A 19,503-nucleotide genomic window follows, 5' to 3' on the forward strand; every position below is an offset into this window, starting at 1 on the left:
ATATAGTTCCCTAGCACTAGGTCTTAAATTTTATGAAAGTTATGGGCTTTTGAGTCATAAGCAAACAACAAAGTCAAAGAAGTTAATGAATAAAGAAGGAATTTCTCTGGCTAACAGTGACTCAACGTTAGCCATAATTTTAGGGCAAAATATAAACTGAATCACATGGAAATGAGTAACTTGAACTTACAACACATTTGGCCTAGTCAACAGTTCTCTTGAATGAAGAATTCATATAGAACTGACACAACTTTAGGATTGCCCCTTTCTCTCATCATATACATACAGACACACATGTATACACACCTGCATATGCACACATAATACTCATTTTGGACATTTGTAACCCAGGCGTTACGAATAGTTCCTAGCTAACTAAAAAAAAAAAAAACCAAAAAACTAGTCATGTTAATCTACACATTACACAGAATTCTTTACAGTGCCCGCTTTTACATTCCCTCAGGAACATCTATAAGTAGCTAGTTCACATGAGGTAGCCACTCATCACCATTACTACATAACTTAGAAACATATGGTGTAGCTCTGCCATGCCAACTTCTAGGTATTCACTCTAGCATTCTGACAAAAGAAGAAAAAAAAAAAGCTCAGAACTGTTTTTCAAATTGTCATTTATCAGCTGCTGAAACATACATTGTGACAGCTGATGACTAGGTTTTCGTTGTGGTCATAAATTATCATTACCTGCATGTTATATTTAGATTCACTGTAGTACAAGGAAAATAAACCTACAAATGATAAAATATTGAAACCAAGCAAGACCCTGTGGGGCTCCCGGGCACAAATCCTCTCTGTGTCCCCCGTTTCTTGTTTGCAGGAAATAGGCTTCATTTAACCTCTATGACCTTCCCTGAGTTCCAAAGGGCAGGTTCAGTTGCTAATCAGGGAAGGGAGGGGATACTGAAACAAGGCTGGGAGCAGTCAAGAAACAAAAATGCAGCCTTGGGTCAGGGTCCTGGTTCCTCCTCAAGGAATATACGTAACACTATCTTGGAGCTCTTTTGCAGAACTAAGGCCCACACCCAGGTAGAGGAAGGCAACTTCTGGCTGAGAGCAAGATTCCGGGAGCACCGCCCTGTTACATCACCACCAACCAATCAGAAGAAAGTCACACACCCTGCAGCCCTCACCCCAAATTCTGCCCATGAAAACCGCCCTCCAAACCATCAGGGATTTCGGGATTTTTGAGCATGAGCCATCCGTTCTTCTTGCTTGGCCCTGCAATAAACCTTTCTCTGCTCCAAATTCCTACATTTCCATTCAGTTGGCCTCACTGTGCCTTGGGCACACGAACTTTGTTCGGTAACAATATGTTTTCACATAGTCTGTTTCGAGTCCCCTCTTTTAAGTGGGAAGAGTGTTAGAAAGTCTAGGCATTCTCTTTCCCAGTAAAAGTGAAACCGAAGTAATTAACTATCAGAATGATCCAGCAATAGCACCTTTTTCCTCTACTTCCCAATTGTTCTTCTGAGCTAAAATACTTTTTTTTTCCCCAGCTCAAACTGCACAGAAAGACTGACAACAGTCTGCTGTTCAGATTTACCAGCTAACAGCCCATCTCTCTCCTTCAGACTCTTTATGAAGTTAGTACTTAAACGATTATTTTGGCCATGTTGACTATTTGATAGGTGCCCAAAGGGGGAGGGGCAGGTCTTTCTCGACTCATATAGAAACAATCCTGAGTAAAGAAGTACACGAGACATGCTATCACTTCTCTTTTTCATTTTAGAATATCCCTGGCCAGTGTTGTATATTAAAAAGATAGGATGAGAGAACTCCATGCCTAAATTCCCACTCTTTCACCTGTCTACATAGTGCTTTAGGCAAATTACAAAACCTCTCTGAGTCTCAGTTTTCTTTTCTAAAAATGAGGATGTAATTCCTGAAATGTGAAGAGAACTTAAAATGATCTAAGAACAGAAATAGGAAGTTAGGTAAAAAACTAAGTAAATTTAAATAAACTGTAGATTTTAGTTAACAATAATGTATCACTATTGGTTCTTTAATTGTTAACACATGTACCATACTGCCAGAAGATAATTATAGGGGAAAACTGCGTCTGGGTTGTATGGAAACTCTCTGTACTCTTTTCTCAATTTTTCAGTAAATCTAAAACTCTCCTAAAAAACTAAAGTCTATTTTTTTAAAATGACCTAAGGTAGGTGCATTGCACATAGTAGGTACTTGAAAAATGGCAGCCAGTGTTATGACATAGACTATTTGGTTTCATAAAGTCTGCTAAACTCTGTACAACATGACCTTTTCCCCCCCAACTTTATGGAGATATAATTGACATAGAACACTGTGTAACTTTAAGCAATACAGCATGAGGATTTCACAATATGACCTTTTCCGCAGTTCAGCAATTCTTTTTCATAGGCAGTTCTCTCTTTACCCCACCCCGTGTCACTCTATTCCCTTTCTCTACATCATTTTTCCTCTTTTTCTAGTTCATCCATTTCTGTTCTACTACAAACTCATGTTTACTTTACAACTAGTTTCTATTTCTCCAAGACTAATTCATCAATCTTATTTGTCGGCTTTAAATTTTACCACAATGATTACGCAAACTTTTAGTTACTTTCAATGACTGCGTCTTAAAAAAAAAAAAAAAAAAAAAAATCAAAGTTCAAGCTTTCTACTTGGAGAAAAATAGCAGAACAGCTTTTTCCAGAAAGGCACGAAACACTTAAAGATATAGTAATGGGGAGAACTCGTTTTCTGTTGTAATAAAGAGATAGATATTCAGCTTCCCAGTATAGACAACAGCCGTGAGGCAGCTTTGCCGGGATATGTATTTAGTCTGCTGCAACAACTAAAAATAGTTTGACCAAATGCCAGTGTTATCAATCTGTCCTGGAGTCCGTCTGATATTAAGGTCATGTGTAAAAACAGAACTCACTTGCCCCTCAAAACCACAGCTTTGAATGGATGGTAAAACACACCAGATCAGATCAGAAAAACTAGCCTCATGACAATCTTTCTCAGGTGGCTGAAGGTTCTGTTTAGAAGAAATGGGTCTTCATGAGAATGGACTTCTTTCCCCATTCTGGTTCTGGATTTCAGCCTCTATTTGAAGGACAGAGCTATAGAGTCTTTTGACTGATAAAGGGAAGTTTGTTTTTTAACTTTTAAGTGACAACAGTTTTCATTGCCAAAGGAACAGGAATCCTTAGCAGGTGCTGTTAATAATGGGATAGATTTTTGGAGACGGAATTGCCCCTGCTATAAAGACACAATTAACAAAATAATTCCAACCTGAAACTTGAAATATCAGGCCCTGTGGACCCAAACCCAACCTTAAAAGCATATCCAAAACCTTTTACTGTTCTGAGAATACTTCTGCTCTACTGTAGTTCAAAATCCTCGTTGAAAAAGCAAGGGACCACTGATGGGGGTTTGCGAGGGGGCTGTGTAGCCCACCTGCTCTTTCTCAACCGGGAAATGAGTTTTATTTTTAATAAAACTGATACCCAAGCTTGTGACAGCCGAAATAAATCATCAGCTCTGGGTGGTGTGTGTACGTATACAAGCAGAGCAAACAGAGAAATCTGTGCTAACTCAAGATAAGGGTGGATAAATATAGGAAAACCCAGCAGTCTACTACAGGCAGCACGTAATTCAGTCTCAAATGACAGCAACCGAGAAATTCACTATTTTAAGAAATGGGTCTCCTAACCTCGATGGGGTTAGAGCTGGCTTTAATCGCCCCTCACACCGCCCCTCTAGGGGCTTCACAGGTTTTTCTGTTAGTCCAGCTGCTGCAGATTCATCTAAAAGAGACAGAACGGGATGCTTTCTTCACTCACTCACTCCAGCTGGGTACCTGACCCCTTCTCTTCTGGTCCGACGCCCTCGACCTGCATTAACTAACCCCTCCTTTCTCTGGCTGGAGAACAGCTGATAGAAATAGGCACTTTTTTCACATCAAAGGCAGCCCAGAGCCTCCTCAGCCTTGCCAGCCTCAGACACAAAAAGCTTTTGATGCTTATAATTGAGAGGCTTTTTCCAGCTGCACTTTATCAAGCTAGCAGCGCCAGGGCTTGGAGGGCCTCGCAGAACCAGAAGGTGGCGGCGAAGTCACCTTGGGAAGAGAAGGGGGTCAGAGGGAGGAAGGCAGAGGGGCTGACGGGCAGCAGGACCAGACGGCGTGCCCCTGCTCTGGGGTCAGTGAGCAAGGGGAAGGGAGATTGGAGGGAAGCCCAGCCAGAGTGAAGCGATGTCCAAGGACCCCCGAGGCGACCCTAATAGGTGATCAGCTGACCCGGGCGGAGGGAGGAGGGTGCCCTTCGCAGCATCACGGGAAGCTTCGCCTTCTGGGCTCGCTTTCTCCCGCCTGCCCCGGCGGTTGCTCTCTGCCCGCGTTAGCCTGAGAGCGGCTCGGAGGCGCTCTACCCGCTCCGCACCGGAGCCCCCCCTCTGCCGGGCGCCCCCGCCCGCCCAGCGCACGCCCAGGAGGGCGGGCCGGGGGTTGAGCGCAGCCGCCCGCCGCCGGAGAGTGCTGGGAGCCCTGCAAGCAAGCCAGGCCTCTCTAGGCGCCGCGGGCTGCAAATCACTCCACGAGCCTCCCGGGCCACAAAGCGGGACTGGCGCGCCTCGCTCCCCGACAGGGAGGCCCGGGCACTGAATGCTGCGCTCCAGGCTCCTTGCCGGGCCCGGGCAGCTCCTGGCGCGCTCCGGGCCGGGTTGGGCTAGGCCCAGCCGCGGAGAGGGGGCCTCGTAACCCCTTCCCCCGGGCGCGGTCTCCTCCTCCTCCAGCTCCTCCTCGCCAGCTGCGCCGCCAGCTCCCATTGTTCGCCCCGCCCGCCTGGCGACATCCCGGCGCTACTCCTGGGCCTCCCAGGCGCACCTACCTTCTGCTGCCGGCGAGCCATGTCGGTGGGCTGCTTGGCGTTGAAGGGGTAGGCGATGCAGCGCATCACGAACACATAGAGCTGCAGCCTCTTCTTCCTCTCCTCCTCCTCTTTCTGCAGCCGTTCCAACTCCTCCTTCTCCTTCTCGCTCACGACCGACGGGCTGGGGCTGGAGGGCCGGCCGCCACCGGCGCGGCTGCTGGGCTGCAGCCCCCCGGCCCCGCCGCCGCTGCTCGCGCCGCTGCCCCCGCCGCCGCCGGCGCCAACCCCGGCCCCGGCGCCGGCACCGCCGCCGCCCCCCAGCCCGGCGCCGCCGCCCGAGCCTTCGCTGGTGCGGCTGGGAGACAGGCGCGCGCCGGACGCGGCCGAGCCGAGCACATCCTTGCCGCTCTCCTCCTCCAAGATCTCATCCGATTCCTCTTCGCTGGATGAAGGGTCCAGCATGGTGGCGCCTGGGGAGGGGGTGTCCCTGGAGCCCCTGGCTTGGGGTGCAAAAGGTGGGGGGCGCTGGAGGCAGCTGGGGGTCGGCTCTCCCGGATGGCCGCTTCTCCCCAAATCAGGGAGCGAGCGCGCTGCTGCTCAGCCTCGGCCGCCGCGACTGCTTCCTCCGCCCGGCGTTCGAGAGCTGGGCTCAGACTCAGAAGCACGAGGGGAGGAGGGGAAGGGCGGGTTGCGTCCGTGGACCCGAGGTGGGCAAGGCGGAGAGTCAGTTGCGAGCCCCGAGCCCGCAGCCGGATGCCATCTGCAGCCGCTGAAGGAGGCGCCTCCAGAAAAGATGCCGAGTGTTGCAAGCTGTCGGTGCAGCCTAGAGCCGAAGAGGCATCTTGCCGATTGGGGAGGGAGCGGCGCTTACGTGTTTATTGGCTTAACTCTCCCCTGTCCGCGGCGTAAAGCGTGGCTGCAGAGGGCTGGAGCGGGGAGAGCGCAGAGCATTCCCCGAAGTCTCAGAGCTTCCGTACTGACCCTAATGCTTTCCCGCTCTCCTCACTCCCACCCCTTTGTGGATAATTTCCTCCCTGATGCCCAGCTCTCCTGGCTTCGACCTCTCTCCCCCTCCCGCGGACAAAAAGTTCTTGCGGGAGGAGGAAATAGACAAACCAGTGATGACTTTTTGTCAGCGAAGAGTAGGCTGTTGGAGACTCAATTCAGAGGTCTCACTAAGAGGACGTCGGCGAGATCTTAACACGCGAAAGAAGGAGGCTATTTCCTATCCCCAGCTTTCTTCACACTTGGGACACGGGGGCAGTGGGGCTGCGCAGCCCATTTGTTCCACCTGTGTAAACTCTGATGCCAGCAATTTACGCCCACCCTCATTAAAATACAAGTGAATCCAATTCTGAGCGGATTGGTGTATCGACCATGCAGCTCAACTATTTAAGTAGAACCCCCCGCCCCTGGTTACTCTGCATTCTTCAATTCCAAGAACGGGTAATACTTTATGCTGAGGTGAGCCTACCGTAGAAACAGAAGGGTTTCTGGTTGCTGAGCCCTTCCTCCATTATGGCTCGCTGGAACATCTGGGAGGAGGATTGGGGACCCCAAGATCAGACAAAGACACCCTAAGAACTGAGTGCATCAACATCTAATGCGTTTACTCTGTCGCGCAGTCTTCCTTCCTGCTTCTCCGTTATCTATTAATTCAAAGCAGCAGATGGTGCTTTCCTTCTCCCTGCTCCTTTAACTTAAGCCAAAAAACCCAGCTCACGGGGGAGCTGGCCAGCGTGCTGAATCTTATCAGCGAAGGGCAGATGGATTGAAAACAAACCAACACCTTTTACCCTTTGATCTTAGGCTATCTAGAGACCTCTCTTGGCTTTTCCTCACCCCATCTCCTACATTTATGTATTTTCAGTGCTCTAATTATTCGTAGATACTCGTGGGAGTTATTGTTAAAGTGTAGTGCGAATTTAAAGTGTATATCACATCTGTCCTTATGTATTTTAAAATTTACCATGAGTTTTACTGTAGGCTTTAAAATTCAAAGGAAGTTTTCTAGCTAGTCTCCTTGAGACCTAAAAATGAATTTAAAACAACTAGCTCCACATTAATTCCAAAATCCTGTTTAAATGTTTTAAATTAAGTAATATATACATGGCTCATACTTGACTTCACCACCATACTCACCTCAAGGACAAAACTTCTGTGGTCATCATGCATTCTGTATCAATTTAAAATAAGTAATCCAGCAACATGGAAAGTGTTATATTTTCGCAGTTCTCACTTTTAAATTTTTTCTAAAGAAGTAAAAGATGTTCAAATTATGTTTTATTGGTTTCCCTGGGATGTGAAATATAGTAGGCCAATCAATTAATAAATTAACCTTTATTTAGCGCCTTTTTATGAGTGAACATTGTTCTAGGTGCTTGGGGTAGGTGGAATTTTTAGAAGACATTCTCTTAAAGAGTCTATAATCTCCTTTGGGAGATACAATACAAGTATGTGAAAAAGATTGACAACACTTATTTCAAGGCAACATATCAACAAATTCAAGTTAGTAAACTGCTAAAAGCTTGCTTGAATGAAGCAACTGGGAATGGAAGAAAATCATATATTTCTCAAAAGAGAGAGTTAAATTTTAAAGAAAGGAGCCATATAACTGGATGGTGAAAAGGGAAGGTATTATAAGTGGAAAGAGTGACTTGCAAAGCCATAGTGATAGGACAAAGGACCAAGTAAGGTACAGAGTGTTATGGAGGTGGTGTGTGGGTAGGAAAGGGAGAATTGAGGAGGAAAAAAAAGAGTTGAAATTATAATCCATTTGGCCAAATTGGGGAGGGAAGGTTCATATTTAGGGCACGAAGAAATGAATTGTTAGCTAGGGAGCATGTGGTGACTTATGGAGGAGGTGCTTTTGAAGGCAAGACAAAGCCATTTACTAATTAGATATTTTTCAAGCAAGATAAGGCATTTAAGTATCATCACATTAGGCACCGGTAGAAAAGTGGTCATGAACTCTGTCTTTAGAACCATTTGGAATTTCTCAATCACTGTAATACATTTTTGTTTAGTTTTGTATTTTTACAAACCTTTTTGAGTTTTGTGGGGTTTTTTTTCCATTTATACTCATTAAAACATAAACTCAGTATCTACCTTGTGTTAATCATATAAACCTATGATATCGGTATTAAATATGACATTGCTTAGATAAATCTAACGGTCTTCTCAATACACCCATGAGCGTTCAATCAAAGAGACTTAAACAAATTTTACTGGAAATACTTTTGTAATCTTCCTTTTCAAAACATGTCCATTGCTGACTTTTAAAATGTATGTCCTTTCAACGGTATTTTTTACCTTAGCTGAAAGTTAATTCAGTGTCCTGAGAGATATTATAACTCTTTGCTACTGCTGAAGGTAAGATATGCCAACCCAAACTCCTTAGGCATCTAAACCAGGAGTTGTGGCTTTCCTAGATGCAAATTTTGATGAAGAAGGAAGAAAAGAACCCCAGAACATATCCAAAGGCTCTGAACATTTGCCTACTTTTTGTTGACACCCATATTCTTCTTTTTAAACATACAAATCTACCATAGATTCTGATACACGTAAGTATTTATATGCTCAAACAAGCTATTTTAGGTGCTTGCATGCTTGCCTCTACCTCCAGTTCTGCTTTGTAGGAAACTTGAATAACCTTAGGGTGACAGAATAAATTTTAGTCAGCCATCTGGAGACCATATCATGAAAGTAGAAGTTATAACATGGAATTTTTTAAATCCCAGCAAAACCTAGAGGAAATAGAAATGACTGAGACACTAAACCAGGGTTTTATAATCTGGACCTTGATTATCTCTAAACCTCATTCTTCACTGAATTGTTTGCTGTGATTGTGTAAAAAGCTGCAAGTATGAAGGAATAGCTGACTTGTTGGTAATCAATAGACACTTTGGTGAAAAACAATCACTTCTTTATGTCACTCATATAACATGTTTCAATCAAATAAAACTGAGTTTAATGCCCATCTTAATGTTTTTCTCAGTTTGTTACTAGAGGATAGTTTGGCCAAATTAAATATATATATTTTAAAATCTCACAATAAATTTCATATTATCCAGATGTAATCATCTCATCCAATCAATATATATTTTTTTAATTTAAGAATAACTCACAAACACCAAAAAGGGTAAATTTGAACCTTACGGTATGCCTAAAGTCAAGTTAAATGCTTGGGCTCTCGACACAGGCAGTTCTGCCTTTGCTACTTAATAGCAGAGTTATTCTGAGAAAATTATTCAATGACTTAGACTCAGTTTCCTCATCTGGAAAATGAGGGATAGTAGTACTCATTTCCCTCGGAATGACAAGAAAATTAAATTGAATATTATAAGAAAAGTATTTTTCAACAGATTTTAGATTTAAACGTTTTTTCAACTGGTGGGAGATGGACTTATAATAAATGAGGTGACTAGAAATTGGGCATGCATAACTGGAAGGAAAAACAACATTAAAAAATAAAATAGCCAAACTTTCTCACACAATATCCAAAAATAAACTTAAAATGGATTAAAGACTTAATGTAAATGAAACCATAAAACTCCTAAAAGAAAACATAGGCAGTGTGCACTTTGACATCGACCTTAGCAATCTTTTGGGGGGTATGTCTCCTCAGGCAAGGGAAACAAAATCAAAAATAAATGGGACTACATCAAACGAAAAGATTCTGCACAGAGAAGGAAATTATCAACAAAATGAAAAGGCCACCTACAGAACAGCAGAAGACATTTGCACATGTTATATCTGATAAGGGGTTAATATCCAAATATACAGAGAACAAATACAACTCGACATTAGAAAAAAAAAAAAAAAAGATTAAAAAAATGGGCAGAGGACCTGAAAAGACATTTTTCCAAAGAAGCCATACAGATGGACAACAGGCACATGAAAAGCTGCTCAACATCACTAATTTTCAGAGAAATGCAAATCAAAACCACAATGTCAGACCTGTCAGAATGGCTATTATCAAAAAGATAACAAATAACAAGTGTTGGCGAAGATGTGGAGCAAAGGGAACCCTTGTGCACTGTTAGTGGGAATGTAAATTGGTGCAGCCACTGTGGAAAACAGTATGGAAGTTCTTCAGAAAATTAAAAATAGAACTACCATACCATCCAGCAATTCCACTCCTAGGTATTTATCTGAAGAAAACAAAAACACTAATTCGGAAAGATTCTATGCACATTTATATTCATTGCAGCATTACTTACAATAGCCAAGACATGGAAGCAACCTAATTGCCCATCAATAGATGAATAGATAAAGAAAATGTGGTGTATATATACAATGGAATCTTACTCAGCCATAAAAAAAAGAATGAAATCTTGCCATTTGCTACAACATGGGTGGACCTAGAGGGTATTGCACTAAGTGAAATAAGTCAGAGAAAGACAAATATTGTATGAATCCACAGATTTGTGGAATCTAAAAAACAAAACAAATGAACAAAAGTAACAAAATAGAAACAGAGTCATAGATACAGGTGGTTGTAATGTATAGAAATATTGAGAAATATAGAAATATTGTGCACCAGAAACTAACATAGTGTTATAGTCAATTATACCTCACAACAAACAACAAACTCATTTAAAGAAAAGATCAGTGCTTCCCTGGTGGCGCAGTAGTTAAGAGTCCACCTGCCAATGCAGGGGACACGGGTTCAAGCCCTGGCCCGGGAAGATCCCACATGCTGCAGAGCAACTAAGTCTGTGCGCCACAACTACTGAGCCTGTGCTCTAGAGCCCGCGAGCCACAACTACTGAAGCCCACGCGCCTGGAGCCCGAGCTCCACAACAGAAGAAGCCACCACAATGAGAAGCCCACGCACTGCAACGAAGAGTAGCCCCCACTCGCTGCAACTAGAGAAAGGCCACGTGCAGCAACGAAGACCCAACGCAGCCAAAAATAAATGAATAAAATAAATTTTAAAAAAATAATAAAGAAAAGATCAGATTTGTGGTTACCAGAGGCAGGGGATGGGAGGAGGGGAAATTGGATGAAGGTGGTCAAAAGGTACAAACTTCCAGTTTTAAGATAAGTAAGTACTAGGAATGTAATGTATAACATGATAAAGATAATTAACATTGCTGTATGCTATATGTGAAAGTTAGGAGAGTAAATCCTAAGAGTTCTCATCACAAGGAAAACCATTTTTTTCTTTTATATCTATATACAAATGGAGATGATAGATGTTCACTAAAATTATTGTGGCGATCATTTTACCATACACCTTAAACTTATACAGTGCTGTATGTCAATTATATCTCAATAAAATGGAAGAAAAAAAGAAAAAATCACATAATCCAGAAATAGATCCTTGAAAAATAGAATACTTACTTATCAGTATTTATTTAATTGATCCCTATCTTGCTTTAGATAGTATTTTCAGGGCCTTAGAAAATGGTTTTTTTGTTTGCAAAAGCTGCTCTTCATCATTACTCTTTATCATATAATAATTCTTGCTAAAGTGAAACGAAGTGGGTTAAGATGGAATTAAAGGATAATCATAAGACTAAAATAATAGAATCGAGCCACATAAAAACATTTTCTTTTACTCCAGGCAACAAAACAAAAGGTTTTGGAATGATAAATAATACTACTTACAGGAATTGGTCTCAGAAAACCACCTTATTAGTTTAAAAAGATGATAAAAATGGAACAGTGTATTTTACAATAAATATTTAACTTGAATTCTGAAAACCAACTGTTCACAAGGGTAATCACATTTCTTGTGTATACAATTTCTTTTAATAGAAGTAGGAGCTAGATGTGGTATAGATTGAAATGGTTTATGCTGGTGTTTACATGGACAAAGTGAAGGATTGAGTCTTTTGCATTGACTCTGGGCTACAGTGACATGCCAGCAAATAAAAGGGAAAAAAATACCAGTATAGCTGTTTCCATATGAGATATTAGGTAGATAATTCCTCTAATTGGCCCAATTCTCTAATTTGGCTTACACTGGTATATGCTGTTATCATTATATCTTTACCTTCTCAAAATAATTTTCTGGGTTGATTGTCTTGGTTATATTTAATTGGCTTTAGACTGCGAAGCTTTTAACAGCTTGTAAATAGGAATGACTGACATCACGGTATTTTCATATTAACAAGTTTGTTTTTAAACAATTGAAAATAGTAAATTCCTTCAACTTGGGCTACCCTAAAACATATGGGTCTTTTGAATAGCTAATCTTCTGGAGGAAGATAATGAGTAAGAAAAAAAGGTTGAGAGAGGCTTGATGAATGAAGGGAAAGTAAGCAAAAATCTAAGGATGGGTCCCATTAAGGGGTAGATACTATCATCTGGGTCACAGGTCAATAGAGGCTAACCTGCTGGGGGAAATGCTTTAAACCAGGTCTAGTCACCCACATGCCATTAGCAAAAGGCTGATAATACTTGAGTAAAACATATATTTTAGGCTTTGTATCTAAGCAGAATCTCTGCCTTCATCATCCAGAATTCATATTTTGATGTTTTACCACTTTCTGACCGGTTGCAAGGTACAGAAAACTGAAATAACAATTAGGTACAATTAGGCATGTCTGCAAAAAGACAGAGAGAAAGCCCTGCCCCGAGACTGCAGGCCTTGAATCCACTCACCCCAGTTACATGGAAGAAGAAAACAGAAGAGATATACGTGGCTGCCACAGCTCTTTGATGCACAGTGACCTGCCTACTCATTAACATGCTTCAACTGGCATATATTATCTGATAAATCTGATTAATATGCCCTCTTCTTGAGGAGGAGAGAGAAGAGAGCCAGGAGCTTGCCTTTCTCCCTGAGAGATCATAACTCAAGCTACCACCTTTCACCAAGTGGCTCAGGCTCTCAGATCCCTGGCTATCCTGCAACCAAGAACCCGGGTGAACCGCTGTATTTGATTCTTAAGAGTGGGTCTCTCTCCATCAGTTGTATTTATTTGGAATTCTGGCACTTTCTTGGTAATATCTTTGAAAGAGATAATGAGTTAATGCATGTGTGTGCTTGGAACAAAGTATAGTAAGCATTTGATAAATGCCAGTGGAGATGGAGATGCTGTTGGTAACTATTATGAAACTTATTGAAAATGACAAGGCTAGGTTCTATTTTTTGCAAGCGGGAAGAGGGGCATAGTTCACTAAGGCCAGTGAGAACCTCTTGCCCCTTAAGAGAAAGGCAACTTAGCATTGGAAACCCACAGCAGACTATGAGAGTCAGCACCAGAGCTACAATACAGGTCTTGGAGGAAGTGGGCATTGTGTTCCTTCAGTGTAAATTTAATACCTCCCCTTCTTCACCCATTCTAATGTCTTGATCTACTTTTACATTTTTAGAAGTTATATGAACATAAGGAGGAGAGTTAAGTGAAGGACAGGGGCAAAGTCGTGCAGCTGGAAGAGTTGGCTAGAACTCTAAGGGGAACCCTTGGAGTGTATTTAAACAGGCACATCAATTGTCATAAAGATGCTTTCCTACCTTTTTCTTGCAAGGCATGACTTCATGCTATAAAAAGACCAGCATACAGACTTTCCTTGGACTGGTGAAAATCAATCTCCATTTCAGACAACTCACCATAGGAAATGCAATAAATGTTTAAAGAATATTCTGCACTCAAAGTCAACTCATAGTGAAGAGACAGCAAAAAGTTAGACCTAAATCATAAGGCTTTATCTCTCTTCCCATTATTATTTATTCTGCACAACAAAATGAGACTCCTATGAGTCACCAAGTCATTTGGCCTGTCAGCGATTAAAACAGCACATTTTAAAGTGCAGTGGCCATAACCTATTTGATTACTTCAGAAAATGTGTGGAAAAGGGAAAACCTTACATGTGTCTTGATGCCTTCAGGCAATAGGTTGAGTAATCACATAGAACCAAGTCATAATTTTTTCCCCCATCCATACATATGCATGACCTCTGGCAACTTCACAGGCAGGGGGAATGGCTTCAAGATGGAGTAACTCCATCATGGGGCTCAACTATATAGTCAAGGTTACTGAGGGCAGTTGAGTCTTCAGTTCCCTGCTGACAATTTACTAGTTGGGTGATGAAAGTGATAAATGTTCAAACTGTGCCCAAATTCATAATACAAAATATGTGACTTTAAAATTAATCTCTCATAGGAGTAACTAGTTTAAAAAATAAGAGAAACTGTAGCCTGTTAAGAGTTTGTTTTTATCCCTAGGTTTGCCCAGGTTAACTGGCATTTCGGTGATAAAAAAAAACTTTTAACATCTCCACATCAACCTTATATTCCATAATTATTGATACAGTTTCATGGTCAGATATTTGGTCTTTTCAACCTCATTATTACCTTTGCTATTGCCATGGTTTGTATATTGTTTTTCTAATTCTTATAGACATGATTCACTGGGTAAAACATGTCTGTATACCACCTGTTCTACCAAGTTGTTTCTAGAAAGAAAAAAGAAACTCAAACCAAGAATCTAAAACACCAAATTTTGCACAAAGGTTTGAGTTGTGGCTTTGGGATCAGACTTGAGTTCAAATCGTGATTCTTAGCTGTGTGACCTGAAAAAGATAGTTCTTTGATCCTCAATTCTTCAACCTTAAAAGTGGCAATAAAAGTACCAATAATCCGTAGGGATTTTATGAAGGTGAATCAAATTCATGCATCTAAAATGCTGAGAACAATGGCTAACACCTGTTCAGGAAAGGAAAGCTATTGTCAACATTACACATGAATTGGTATCCAACTCTGTGGAAGAACTCAAAAAAGAGAGGTGTCCAGCACTTACCCACTGCAGAGAGGACAGGTCCTGTTGGAACAGCTTCTACAAAAATTCTTTGTTATCAAGATTTTAAGCTTCCATCCCTGAATAAAGAACTTCATTTGAGATAGCTTATAAAAACACACGAAGTTATCACTACATGTTTTATCAAAATTCATCTGAGGAAATACTTATTCGCCAAATGACCACGAAATAAGGATGTTATATCCAGACTTGTAATGAGGTTGACATTCCTGGAAGAAAAAAAAGAAAGAAAGGCCATTCAAACATTGCTTTTTGAGGGCTCAGCTAAATAGCTTTTAGAGAGAGCCTCCACTAGCTTGTATTTGCATAACAAAAAGATTCCCCCACCTTCCTATAGTCTTATTTGCAGATTCCCAAATAGAATATTTATTAAAGTCTAGATGCAATTAAACCTTTTGTGAAATTTGTGTTTGATCATGAATAGGGGTGAGTCAGAAAGTCTGTGAACGAGACTGAAACATAAAGGGAAGTATACAAGAAAGCATTCTCATCCTATATTTAGCCATAACATTCAAATGACAAAAAAAGAGAGAACACTTTAGACTGAGATGAAGTTTTCCAATGAGTGCCATTCATCACTAATCTTGGTTTCTTTGTTTATTGCTCTCATTAATTCAACTAACATATGTTGGATGTTGGAAGATTTGCTTATAAAATGGTGATGGGAAAGGTAGTCTTGTCCTAACCTAATCTGTCTGGATTCTGAAAGTGCTTTTATATGAAAGGAAAATTTAGTGAGTCCTCAAATAGTACTGTGTTTTATTAACATAACAAAACCGTGTTTCAGGTTACTACAAAAAGATGCCACAAAATCTAAGCCTTTATATTTCACTCTAGAAACTTAAAAGGAAGTCTGTTCTCACCTCTATTATTGTTCTGAACTAGGAATTCTTTTAAAATAGTCTATATTTTACTATGAATATTTCAAAGAGGTGGTTCCTAAAGAGGTTACCTACTCTGGAGAGGTATTTGGGGGAGGGGGGGGGGTCAAGCAGGGTGATTTTTTTTTAACATAAAAGAGGGCTTAATCTAATCAAATAATTTGTCCATAATTCCAAGGAAACCAGAGCAGACTTATGCATTTGGATGGTGTGATTGAGTAAGTGAGAACAAATCTCTTCTCACTATGATTTTGTAGATTTAAATTTCCCAAAGTAATTTTCCTGCCACCTGACCTTATTTGCCTTTGCAAAGGCAAAACAAATCAACTTGAGAGGAAAAGGAAAGGAAAACAATAATCTATGTTTTCATGTTCCTGGATTATTTGATTCCCTGGGTAGGCTTGTCTTGCTTACTTATAATCATACCAAAATATTCATAATTTAGAAATTGGCAGGAAATGAAACTGCAATCCTTCTGTTCCTGTTGGAACATATCAGGGAATCAGGATTTTCTCTTACCCCAGAGATTCCTTTCAGCATGTGCCAATTTTCAAGCCTCGGGATGCTAAATGACAAGAATTATATGTGAAACCTTTCAGTGAGCCAAGAGTTCTGGTGTACGTGCCCTGAAAGTGCATTCCAGGACCTCAAAGGCACTTCGATTCTGCTAATTGAAATGCGGATGTGTTTTTAACCATTGGGCCCAGCAACACTTGTCATTTAAGTTAGATTTTGTGAGCTGGGGCTCAGATAATCCTAATCATCTATTTATGGCAGGTATATGGAAACTTCTAGTAATGCTTGTTAAGTAACTCTTGACTCTGGAGTTCAATTATTTTTTTCATTGGTTTAATGAACACACCTATTTGTACCCTTTATTGAACCCCTATTATGTCCCAGATTCTGGGCTAGATCCTGAGAATACAAAGTCAAGTGAGCCCAGTTTTTCGCTTGCAAGAAGCTCACAGTCTAGTTGGGAATATAGGCAATAAAAAAAAATGATAATGTCCTCTGGAAGGTTCGAGGATAGAGCTGTAAGCCCATAGTTACAGGATCAGCTATGAGGAACACCTAGAGTCAGAATATGAAATAGTATACGGAACTAGAAAAACAGCTGACAATGCGTTATAGTCCAATGTATCTGAAAGATGGAAAATATACCAAAGATGATCTGGGGAGAATCTTTACATGGATATATGTCTCTAGGATAGTGCCAGAAAGGTTTTAAGGTGATGTCTTTCTAAAAGGATAAGGAGGACAGAAGGGGTTTTCTGGGCAGGGAGAACCCTGAACAGAGGCTCAAGGGCAAACTGCAGAATGGCATATGGAAAGATCTATTCGGACACTGGAATCAGATGGACCTGGGTTCAAATCCCAACTCTGTGATTCTCTAGCTCACATTCAACCATGTAGAAATTGCCTAGGGCAGCTGAATCTACTCACAACCTGCTTTGTTATTGTATTTTTTTTTTATGTTATTGTATTTTTAATTTAGAGTATTATTGTTAGCTTTAAATAAGTCTAAGATTAAGTAACCTTTAAAATTTGTCCAATTTGGGTAATAATGGTAATGATCATAATGACATATTGTTGATGATAATAAAGATGGCAGATATGATGTTTGTTTATGGGGTGCCTGCTTCATCCATGCAGACACTAAGGATTTCATATGTTTTCTCTCATTTTTTTCCAAACAAGTGCCTGAGGGTCTTGATTTGAACTTGTGCTGTTAGACACCTTGATATACCACTGTAGGGCAAATAAGGTTCTAAGGCTGCTTCTTGCTTATAGTTTGGATTCCGGTCATTAGAAAGGCCATCATTAAAAGATTTGAGTCAAATCCTTTACCACAGCAACCTGACAAAGATGTGTGTTTTGGGCAAGTTACTTAATGTTTCAGGTCCCAAGTTTCTTTTGCTATGGTATTTACTTGATAGGCTCATTGCAAGGATTAAGAAGTAAGGCTCAAGAAACATAACCGTTAGATTTCATCATAATCATCCCCTAGTTTTTTTTGTCCTTACTCCTGATGGATATAGCTACTACCAACAAGAGCAGAGCTCAGGACTCCCCTTTTGGTTTGGTTTTTCTAATCTCACTTTAATGGAGGGCTCCTCAGTAAAGATATTTGACCTTGTGGGGTCACTCATCATTTTAGCACCTTTATTTTGCTTCCGTGAGACACCATTCAAATACCATTATGGACAACTCTCACCTTATTTTGTCTGTTCCCTAGAAAGCCCCTTTGGTTCAATTTGTAACTGATAATAATTTTTACTCCATTTCCCATTGATAACTTCTGGTCCATACTTCCCATCCTTTCCAAATTCTAGTTAAGAAACCTGGAAACAAGTTTTTCATTTTCTCTTTGTCCCTCCTATGGGTATTATTCAGCCTCAGAGCTCAGAAGGTATGGTTGTAAATTAACCACTCTCCCCCTTACCAAAAATGCAGGTTATGGTTGGTAATCATTTTTACAGCACACTGCCATCTCTGGTGGCATGAGGGACCACCAAACCCCCAAAGCCCATAAAACAGCATTAACCACAGATCTCATGGAAAGTGACTTTGAGTTGAATTTAGGAAGGAGCTTGAAGCTTCTGGAATTTTCAAGGTAAATCTCTCCCCACAAATTAGAGAGAAACAGGACCTATTGCTTTGACAATGAGGTGGGAAGGAAAATGCAGCATTACACTACTTCTTTCTTTTTTACTTCTCCCCTCAATCAAGTTTGAACACCACACCTTTAAGTGGGGCCTTCCCCTGGAGATTGGAGGGCATATGGTGATACAAGGCCCTACTTTGCCTGTGCCTGTGGCAACTCAAAACATTTCCTCTTATCACTGGACGGTGGGTTTCAGATTTTAGTGTGCATAAAGGATGCCTGGAAACAATCTTAAAGATGGAAATTTCTGGGCTCCATCCCCCAAGTTTTTGATGTATTAGGTCTATAGTGGGTCTCCGGAATATATGTTTTTGTCAGGCGCCCATTGGTGCAAATGGTCCATATCCTTCCTTAGAGAAATGCTCCTTAGGGAATTCTCATTCCTAAGATACATGGATGGAGGAGAGGGACAGATCTCGGATTATTACTTGTACAGGAAGTGCTGAACAGAAATGGAAGAAAAAAAGATATTTTCTTCAACATATGCAGGAAAGAGAATCCTTGGGGAAAAAACAACCAGAATGGGGTCTTAATGACGGTGTCATTCTGAGGGAGTCAGAATGAGGAAATACCCAAGGCCAAGAAAATGACACTATCCACAAATCACCGCCTGTCCTGAAGGATTTGCTTTGTTCTGAGGATCGATTTCTTCCCTCTCGTCTGTTCAATCAGCTCCAGGATAATCTAAGCAGCCACTCCTCCCAAGGACTTCCCTGCCCTCTTCCAAGTTGTCATTCTTGGCACTCCAGACCCTGCTTCTTACTCTCGGTTCCAGGCTTCAGTTTGATGGAAATAGGATGAGAACACCAGATGCATCCCTTGGCGAAGTGAAGTCTGGGAGCCTTGAAGGCCTGGCCCCCCTCCCCACCTGAGGTAGGAGGAGCAGCTCACTAGGGAGAGCTGGGAAATCGGGGCTGGAGTCTGCACGCAGGAACGGAACCCCTGTGTACAGTATCCAGGTGGATAACTGCCTCATACACCAAGGCTTCGGTCTCACTCTGCTTCAATCCATAGAAAAATGAGTCAGGGCCCAGATAAAAATTTTCTTCTGGATCCTGCTCAATGGGAAATATATTTTAAGAAGGGAAAGCTATTTTTAAGGATTGCTTTTATTAGTCTATTGATTCCAGACCCCAAAATGGGTCAGCTCTCTTCCTGTGCTGCTAAAGGTATTTTTGAGAAGTCATTAAATAAATGCAAAGTCACGCATTTGGCACTTGGAGTCCTGACCCACTCTTCTGCTCTGCTGAGGGTATGTGGTGATTTTGTTCTTAGCCTGTTTTGCTGTCAGCCAATTTTTCATTCACAGAGAATCTCTGACCCCTGCATCC

General features: G+C 41.4%; 1 protein-coding gene across 8 annotated transcripts in view; it reads right to left on the reverse strand.

Moving 5' to 3' along the window:
• CADPS (calcium dependent secretion activator) overlaps window positions 1-5,315 on the reverse strand; it is a 474,621-nt gene extending 469,306 nt beyond the window's left edge. For 5 of the 8 annotated variants that reach the window (XM_059937688.1, XM_059937691.1, XM_059937689.1 and 2 more), the window contains exons 1-2: window positions 5,176-5,315; window positions 4,872-5,067 (exon numbers count right to left, since the gene is read on the reverse strand). In XM_059937688.1, the coding sequence (XP_059793671.1) occupies window positions 4,872-5,067; window positions 5,176-5,315 (336 nt within the window). Of the gene's footprint in view, window positions 1-4,871 lie in introns of all 8 variants that reach the window. The other 3 variants (XM_059937686.1, XM_059937683.1, XM_059937685.1) reach the window with 1 other exon arrangement.
• Window positions 5,316-19,503: the final 14,188 nt, after the last annotated feature.

This window comes from Balaenoptera ricei, chromosome 11, assembly GCF_028023285.1.
Source record: "Balaenoptera ricei isolate mBalRic1 chromosome 11, mBalRic1.hap2, whole genome shotgun sequence".
In the NCBI taxonomy this organism is placed as follows: Eukaryota; Metazoa; Chordata; class Mammalia; order Artiodactyla; family Balaenopteridae; genus Balaenoptera; species Balaenoptera ricei.